Raw genomic sequence first — 9,691 nt, forward strand, 5'->3', positions numbered from 1 at the left:
TGACATCTCCTTTTTACACTGTTGGAAAACTGCCTTAACACAACCAGGCTGACGAGTGTCTCCAGCAGTAATGACACCGCACCCAACCACTGCCTTTGAAACGAACCTCTTGCTTTTAAGAATCGCTCCTCGCCCCAGGAGCTACTCGAAATCATTCTGTTCCATGTTTCAGTCAAAAGACTTCAGAAATGCCTCAACACCGCTGCTTTACACAGATCTCTCAGCTTGTTCCCCTAAGGGGGTTCAACATGCAGAACTTGCTTTTTCTTTGGCCCCCTTATGTGCTTCACAGGAAAAACAGAGACATGAAACCCTTTTTCATTCTCTGGTAAGAATGGAAGTTATGCTCCCCACTGCTCTTGCCCCAGTGCCTGCCTCAAAGACAAAACCTCCACTTTTAAATCAAACCGAAGGAAAAGACATTTGATAATCATGGCCCAGGGAAAGCTCCCACTGAAGTCAGCAGGAACCTTTCCACCAGTTTCAGGAAGAGCTGAAGCAGATTGCTACCTCCACATTCTACTCCTAAGTGGGTTTTCTGGGTTTATTATTCCATCTTTTCAAATTTGAGACTAGTATGTTCAGTATAAAGCACAGCTAAACTTTTCCTCTTGCTCTGCTTGTACACATAATGCAGCCAAGTCAATTGCTTGGCATGCACTTCTCCAGCTCACCTGGATCTTGGGCTACACGCAGTGTTCCTAGCTTAACCTGGAACTCTCTGAGGGAGATCAGAGACCTGACTTGACACCAGATCTAAGAGGAAACCTTACTTTGCTGCATATCAATGCACGAGAAAATTAGAGCAGGGCTGGATGGCTCCATTCAGAGGGGTAATTACTCAAGTAGTTTCCTGGGCCAGAGAACTTCCCCTTGAATGACACCCTAACGGCTTATCACGTCCTTTGACATTAAGATACAGCTAAAATCACTGTCAAGTGAACAAAGTGGAATCCAGTGTTCTGCATAAATGAAACAAAAAGAAGTATTTTAACTCCGAAAGTGAACAGCAAATTCAGCCCCTGATCAAGTCCTCCACAACTCACACTGCCCAGTTAAATACTCATCCTCCATTAAATCAGGTGGGCTCCTCCTTCTCAATCAGATCATTCCCCTGTAAGCTCTGCTGCTCACCGACAGCTTCTGCATAGCTAACGCACTGCTTCCATCAACCTGCTTTGTTCAAGGCAACCGAAGTGTCAGGGAAAAATACACAAAAACGAAGCCACCTAAGAAAAACGTTTACTCATTTATGCCAACATTTAGGTTAAACAAGCAAAGATGATACATTTGTGTCAGTGTTATTACTGTAAAACACACCCCACAGACTGTGTTACTAGTCAAGTCCAAGTGCATGAGCCCTTAAAGAAACACAGTTGGATGGTCAGGGATGAAATGGGGAAATGCTTTTCCTTTAGTTTAGGGAGTTTGGTTTTTTTCCCCTTTACTCATTTTAGGTTTTAAGCCGAAGTAGATCTTTCTACATCACTTCATCCTGCCACAGAAAGCACTTCTGCAAACTCAGTATCAGACGCGTGTGCTGCTGGATGAGCAAAATTGACTTTTATTTAAAGCGTGGGACAATGAAATAACACTTCAGATTCACTTCCTTTTATAAATGCTCCTGCTTGGATTTCAAACACCAAGAGAATGTGGGCGCAGAGGATCTGAGTTACAGAAACCCCAACATTTTAATTAACTGCTTTATTGCAGACAGGGAATTCAGCAACAATTCCCACCAGTATTCAGAAGCCTATTAAAATAATCTGTTTTATGCCTAAACTGATTAGTATCTATTTCACAGTGGTACATAAGTGAAGAAATATTACATCTAAATACCACACACACTCCCCCCCCCAAATTCAAACCTATGCCTTTGGTTTACCCTCTCAAATTCATACTAGGCTGTTTCTTCCCAAGCCTTTCATTTGCAGCTGGAACTGGGATGAGCAGTAAGCATAGTCTGAATGGGAAGCAGTAGCTGCTTAAGCCCTATAGCTCGGTGACTTCCAGGTAGGTACCCACACACACTTGGGCTCAGTGCATCCTTCCACAAGCCATTGTTTCCTCAGGTTGGCCAAACAGAGGCTCTAATTTAAGGATAAGAGGAGGCACATCATGAAGTTTGTATCACTTTCCCCCCCTGCTCCTTTAAAAGCACCCAGCAAACCTCAAATACAACACATCCAATCCTGCAGCAATGCCCCCACTCTTCCACACGAAGCCCCGTGTTCCCCCGCACTCATCCACATGGGCTGAAACATGACTGACCTGTATCATGTAGAGCTGCGCGATTCGATATTCGTCCACGCTCATGGGCAGAGGAATACGATATTCCTTTATGAGCATTTTGAATACAAAAATCCTTTGTCCACTCAGAAACACAATCCAGAAGTTTTTAGTAAAGGCTTCTTAAACAATGGCAAGGAAATGCATTGAGGTTCCCTGAAACAGAGTGAGAGGAGGAGGGGAGGGAAAGGAGAGAAGCAGTTATTTTCCATCCTTATTGCAGAACATCCTTCCTATTAGGACAAAAAAAAGAGCAAACAAGAGGCAAACATTAATTTCTGTAATAGCTATAAGCTTAACAGCAGAAAGGAGAATCCCTGGAGTGCTCCCAGCCCCTTGGGAGCAAATTGAGCAGAATCTTTCAGTATAATTTTTATTTGCTTCAGGGGATACCATCAAAGCTATTACCTTCCTGACCTCTGCCACTGTACCAATCAGACTTTCATATGCAATAGCATCTCCATGGAAGAGATGGGACAAAAGCTCAAAATGAATAGGCAGACTCTTGTTGCCAGACAATGAAGTATCTCTCCAATGTCAGCAACGCACCAGAGTTGCATCCACTCAAAGGTATCAGGTTTTATCTTCTTGCCTTCATTCAGCAGCAAGAAAAGGCAATAATTAGATTTCCTTGGTCCTCAGGAACACCATGATGAATAAAGTAATTTGAATTTCTAACAATAAAGACAGCAGAAATGTACTTTTCTTCCCTGCTTTATTCTGGGTTACTGTCTTGGTAGGATTCTTTCTCTTTCACCTCCAGAGTATTCCACAGGCAAAATCCTGCTGCCACCGATGTCGATGCCAGACTCATTTTTGCCCTCCCGCTGCATGAGAATACAGCTGAAGATCAAACTGCAACATCAAAAATCCCACCATACCTCAGCTCAAACCAACTTAATAGAATTACTACTTAAGAATATGGGAAATACAGCACTTATTACACCAACAGTTAAAGCAGCAACTTTGCAAATATTCTGAAGGCTCCCAATGGGCTGGTGATAAAGACAATACAATCATTAAGGAAGGGAGGTAGAGAGGAAGAAGACTGATGAGGAAGAGAGGGCACAAGGAGTAAAGCTGTCTACCACCACGCCAAATCAGCCTCAGCAGGATCTGATGACCTCTCCTGGCACACAAAGTGCTTGCCTGGGTCCTTCTCATTGCCAAAATCTACCTTTCTGCTGTACCTGCTTATTGGAGGTCTTCAGATACAACTGCTGGAGTGAACACAGCCCCAGACCCTACACCTGGGAAAGGAAAAATAGAATACAAGCAACCAACTTAGCTGTGGATTAAAGCACGGTCTGGGAACCAGGAAGCCACTGCTCTCAAGAGGACTCAGCACTACTCAGGGTTTCCACAGCACTTCACCAGCCTTTAACAAGGTTTGGAGAGGTTAAAACACATGCCCATAGTCACGGACCAACCCCTCTCTGGACCTGCTCCAGCACCTCAATGTCTCTCTTGTAATGCAGGGCCCAGAACTGAATGCAGGATTCCAGGTGCAGGGGGTCAATCACTGCCTTAGTCCTGCTGTAAAGCCAATCCATCCCAGACCAACTCTTCTGGAATAGCAATTGTTCTGGTGCTACATCAATCTATTCTCAAATTCAATTCTCTGTTTCATTTTATGCTGTCAGAACAATCTCTGTGTGTGAGTGCGGGGGTTAAAGTAATTTTGCCATGGCAATCCTTGGTATAATTGCGGGAAGACTGCACTTCCTGACACTGCCATGCCTATGTGCATTCACACCCACGTGCAGGATTTCCTCCATCAAGCTAATTCTCCACAACAGGTAGAGATAATCTCATTAGGTGGGTTTTAATTAGTGTCACGGCAAAGAACAACAGTAACCACCAGAGGATGATCTCAAGCACGGGCCCCAGATCCGCACTGATACAATGCTTAGGATCCCAATTCCTGGAGGTAATGGCAGTGGCAGATGCAGCCACACGTCTTGAGCAGTTCGTTATGTTTACAGACCTGTGAAGATTAGATTTAAAAGCTCTAAAAGTGATTCTGCTCCCACCATAAGGACATCAGTCACATCTGCCTTTGCTGCTTGCTAAAAACAGGATATTCCTATCGATTGCAAGAGATGAATAAAACAAAATATAGAACCTTAAAAGGAACAAAATGGCAGGAAACCAGTACCAAGACGGGAAAAAATGTGTCTATAATGAAGTGCCAGGCAGGCAGTAATTCAGACAGCCAAGACACAAGAGGGTTTCTTTTATTACAGACTCAAAACCCAACCATTTCAGCCCCAAGCAGGCACAGAGCAGCCTGGAAGCGCCTGGCATGCAGAGCTTGTCTGGCCACAGCTGTGGCTCCTGGCCCAGCTTCCTGCTTGGCTTTTACAGGAGCTGAGGTTTTGCTGTGAAGTTCCCCTTCAGGTTTCTACTTCCCTGTGGTCAACGTTTAAGAGAAGTGTTTTGGCTCAGCCTCCAGCCTCCAGGCAGGAGGAGGTGGCATCCTGATGCAGGAGGAGGCATCATCAGGAGGCATATCCTGATGATGTGCCCATTGGAAAGGGGATCCTCCCAAAGACTCCAAGGGCAGCTGCTCACTACTGCAACCAGGCCCCAAAAGTTGGGTAGAAAACAACCTTGGAAACACACTGGGCAATAGCAAGAACCAAATCACAACCTTAAACCAAAGGGGGCAGCAGGAAAAGGCACCTGTGATCAGCAGCCCTGACCCTGAAGGAGGGACAAAGAGAACAAACCTTTCTAGGATGGTTACAAAGAACCCAATAATAATCAAGATAAACTTGCAGCTTGAGCTGCCATTGAGCTGAAATAACCTGCCCCAACCCTTCCAAGTGCAGTGGAACCCAGCTGGCAAACCATGAAAGATGAACACGGGGTTTCACCACATTCAGATCCCAGGGAACACCATGCCAAGTGAGACAGAGGCAACAAAATCGCCCTTTCAGACAACTCACTGAGGACAGTGGCCTCCTTCCACGGTCTTGGGACTTGGTGGAGGCCCAAAGCTCACTGAGGCTGTTTGCTGTATTGCTCAAACCACAGAAGTTTGCCTGCAGACATGATGGCTGCCACAGAGAGAAGAGAAAGCCTTTCCAAAGCAATGAAGCCACGGCACAGCTTTGGAATACGGGTGTCAAAACACCAGCTGTGGCCCTGGCACTTACCCGCATCCAGCCCATCGCTACAGGCAGCCAGAGGTGTTTGAACAGGGATACTCGACGTGCCGGGATTAGCAAGCATCCGTTTCGACAGGAGGCTGGATTTGGGGCTGGAAGTTCAGCTTGGTGCCCAATGGGTTTGCCAAACCCCTGTGGCCACACAACCAGGCCTGGTGGCAGCCCAGGGCTGTTTGCAAACCCCAGTGTGCAGCCGGCTTCTCCCAGCAAGAGGAAAATAATGGTGACGCAGGACATTTCCAGACTCGCTGCTGTTCCTGCTACAGCCAAGCGGCACATTTGTAGAGGCCGTTATTCAATCTCTGCTCAGGGCTGTAGTAACTGTGAGAGCCAGGCGCAGGATTTTATACCTCAATTATCTCAAAATCAGGTTCTCAAAGCATCATAATTACACTCCAGAGTCAATATCCTGCTGCGATGAGTCAGGTCCACCTCTGAGCGATTGCTGCAGGCTGTCTGAAGGCAAACATACAGTGTGCGGCACTTACTTCTGATTTCAGTTTCCCTCGCAACAACTTTAAGAAAGTGCCTTTTCTTTAAAGTGGGGGGGCCATCAGGAGCTGCAGAAACTGAACGGATCAAGAGACCCAGCAAAGTCTCTCTATGAACTTGGTGGTTGGTTGGGTTGTCACTTTGGGAGCATCAGGGCCAGCCTCCCTGGTACCAAACAAGGTAGCAGAGGACTGATGACAACTGACAGCTTGTAATTAACGACTAAGAGTTAAGCATGAAGGGTGTTTAACCTGTGCTACTGGAGTCCTGGAGGTCAAACCCTGGCCAGGCTTCTCAGGCTGGCCCAGAAGAGCATTACAGCAACAATCCTGGATCCTTGACACATCCTTTGGGTCCAGTGCAGGAGAACCACTCACACTGATGGGTTCAGGCTACAGAAGGGCTGTTCCCACCCTGTTCCACGCTGTGCTGCTACAGCTCTCCTAGCTGTCACTTCAACACCTCATTTCTGACCAGCTCACGTTTCCTGTGTCCAGGCTGCTGAGCACAGGCTTTTTAAGGCTCTGAAATGAGCTGTACCACGGCAGCAACAGCCCACCCTGTGCCACAGCTGCTATTTTCCATTTTCAAGAGGGAAGAAAAGCCCTAGAAATAGAGAGCAGCTATAATGAGCCTTTTCTAGCCTCACAGGAGGTTCATTTTACACTATTATGAAGTTAAAAGACTCACCCTAGGAAGGAAAAAAACCCATCATGGAGGTGGGGCAGAGCAGGCAGTAGCAGAGGCAGGTACCAGCCTCAGGTTTTTATCAACCACTGCCTGTTCAAGGCTCTGCTGCCTTTTGAAGTTGAGGAAAATCGCCTCTATGAAAGATCAAACTCATGAGATCAATACCTTTGACTCAGCTTTTGAACAATCTTCTTTGTAATATTTGCACGCAAGTGAGAAATAAAAGATAATTACCAAAAACAACTGTAGGAAAACCGAGTCAAACATGCAATGGTGAAAGGATGAGCAAAGGCATTACCTGGAGACCTCACCTACCTCCCTAAAACACTTTCCTTGGGTCCTTTACATCTCCTTTATCCCCTAAAAAGTTGCTTCCTTGAAGAAAGTGCTATCAAAGACATGAACATTGGTCCCAAGTGTACCAACCACTTGGGCTTTGGGAAGCAACACGAGGCTTAGCAACCCAGCTGCCTTCTCTCTCCCCTGCAGAGTTCCCTGAAGGCGGATACGGCCCCCCCCCAACTGGAAGCACCGCATACAGAGTGCACTTTGATTTATTTATGCCATTGGAAGCAGCATCATGAACGTGAAGCAGATTCCTAGGTCCTAAGTCAGCATTTCTAAAGGCAGCCTCGACACTCACACCTTGATTAATGCAGCATTTCTGCTGGCCCAGAAGCCTCGCTCAGCTTCATCTCCCCAGAATATTACTGCTGCAAAGATCATTCCTGTTCTCTGCCACTCAGATCCCATTGTGCACAGTGCCCCCAGCTCTCAGGAGAAGCTTTCCATCAGCACCTGCAAAATATCATTGTGGAACCCTCCTCAGCCCCTGCTCGCCAGCAGTGCCTACCTGACCCTTGGCAAAGGCTGCAGCACACATAGCCTGAGATCCATCACATGGACCCATGCGGCCTCGTAACTGTCCTGTCCACATCCTGCTGCTGCCTACACTGGGAAGCACCACGGAACAGATTGGAACTTCTTGTTTTGTGAACGCATGACACTTAGCACAGTGTCAGCTGGAGCACAAGTCTCCTCGGGTCATATGAACGACTGTCACTACATAAAGGTCAAGGGAAAAACCTAATTCATGAGTATTTTCCAATCAGATGAATATCGAATGCTTGTATTTTACCATTCCCTTCTCTCCCTTCTCCTCCCAACCCCACCAAAGTGATCCTGTGCAGGCAGTGGGACTGTTTCAAGCAGTGTTCATGCTGAAAGGTTAAAAAACCCCAACATCCCTACTCAGTAACTTTGTGGCTACCATTATTTGCCGTAACACTTGACACTACACTCAAAACTGCCTCTCTCATACATGTGTGTGTGCAATAGCTGAAGAGACAGAATGAGCTTTTAAACCCAGTAGTTTTCAGGGTCATACTTCCTGAATGGCAGCGGAACAGATTTATAAACTCATCAGGCTTGGCAAAACAAATAACCAAAAGTTAAAACTCCTTAAAAGCGCACAGTTCACACACTCACTACTCAAAGGCTCTTGTGTCAGTAAGTGATGTTCATTGTAACCGTACAGCTTAACCGTACATCTCATCCGTCACACCTTTCTCAAATAGAAGCTTTCATGCAGATGCTGTCACACATCCAAGTTTCACGACTGAGCTTAGGTGGCATCTGACAGTGAATCTGCCCTCCCTGCAAAGCCTCCCCATGCTGGAGTAGCTGCAGCGTGTGGCCGAGGCTAGCAGCCGAGCTGGGAATCCCTGTGCATACCTACAGCCTGCAACATGGTCAGGGATAAAGGAAGGGGAGGAAGGGGAAAACGCAACACGCATGGAAATCAGCTTTCTCGGGTGCAAACCTCGGGGCAAACTGAAAGGATCTCTCAGAGGCAGACAGCACTGCAACGGGCTGAGGATGAAACACCGCTCGGTAAAGGCAGCCGCAGAGCGAGCGAGTTGCATTTACAGTACTTGATCTTTTTCCATTATTAGATACAATTTGACGTCACTTATAGAATTTAAGAGCTCATTGTAAAGCAGACGCTTATTACAACAGAAGGATGGAATCAGTCCAAATGCAATATAGCTACACTGGAGCTATTAAATCTTGTTATAGTTCACTGGGCAGCCAAATACTAGCTTGAAGCAATGAGAGGGAAGGGGGGGATGAGGAAGAGAAAAAGTAGGACCGCACCAAAGCATGCACACATGCACCACCTTTTCTTTTCTTTTCTTTCATTTCTTTTCAATGTTTTCCCATGCTTTCCTATTACTCCCTTGACATCTGGGGAGAGAACTTTACTTCTTTCTGCTTTATAAGGGATGCTGTGGTGCAAAGCAAGCCAGCCCCCTCTATTCACATGCTGACTTCATGGGGACCAGGTGAAGTCCCTCAGCTGAACTTTGGCTGGAAAATTAACATTTCAAGTCCTGCCATGCCTGGAGGTTATGCAATAATGAACTAATAAAGAAGCCATTAAAAGAACTAATATGCAGACTGAAGTCACTGATGAGTTCAGAGGGAAAGACGAACCAGGCTCTAATCCTTTCCCTGATGCTGCGGATCAAGCTGAGTATTAAAAAGAACACCTCTGAAATGAAAGGTTAAACGTTTCCAAGTAGCCTGCATGAAAAGAGCAGCCGCAAAACCCAGTGTCCTGTGGCCTTGCCACAGAGCCAGGCACCAATGTTGAGCTGAGGTAAAGGAACTGGGCAGACCTGGCTTTTAACAGGCTCAAAAGCCTCAGCATTACAGGCTGGAAATAGGCAGACATTACATATACATATAAATATGTATAGATGTGTAATACATATTTTATAGACACGTATATAGACATATATATACATACACAGGGAAACAAAAATAAAAGCAGAATTGTCAAAGTGCAGCACATTGGCTGAAAACAGACTGAAAATTGCTGGTGGGCGAGTAAAGCCAAATCTATGTAATGCTGCAGCCTGCAGCAATGGACAGTGTTTTCCTTTCATTCCTAGCACATCCATTAGCTGAAGGCCACTGCCATACAGAAGCCTGCACACTCTGTGGGCAGCAGTGGCAGGGAGATGGGACGCTGGCCAAGTTTA

General features: G+C 46.2%; 1 protein-coding gene across 3 annotated transcripts in view; it reads right to left on the minus strand.

The window, feature by feature from the left end:
• Positions 1–2,426, minus strand: part of PITPNM2 (phosphatidylinositol transfer protein membrane associated 2) — a 64,897-nt gene extending 62,471 nt beyond the window's left edge. For all 3 annotated transcript variants that reach the window (XM_080628945.1, XM_080628944.1, XM_080628946.1), the window contains exon 1: positions 2,272–2,426. In XM_080628945.1, the coding sequence (XP_080485071.1) occupies positions 2,272–2,349 (78 nt within the window). In that variant the 5' untranslated portion in view covers positions 2,350–2,426. The remainder of the gene's footprint in view (positions 1–2,271) is intronic.
• Between the last annotated feature and the right edge of the window lie 7,265 nt (positions 2,427–9,691).

The sequence above is a fragment of the Psittacula echo genome, assembly GCF_963264785.1.
Source record: "Psittacula echo genome assembly, chromosome: 13".
In the NCBI taxonomy this organism is placed as follows: domain Eukaryota; kingdom Metazoa; phylum Chordata; class Aves; order Psittaciformes; family Psittacidae; genus Psittacula; species Psittacula echo.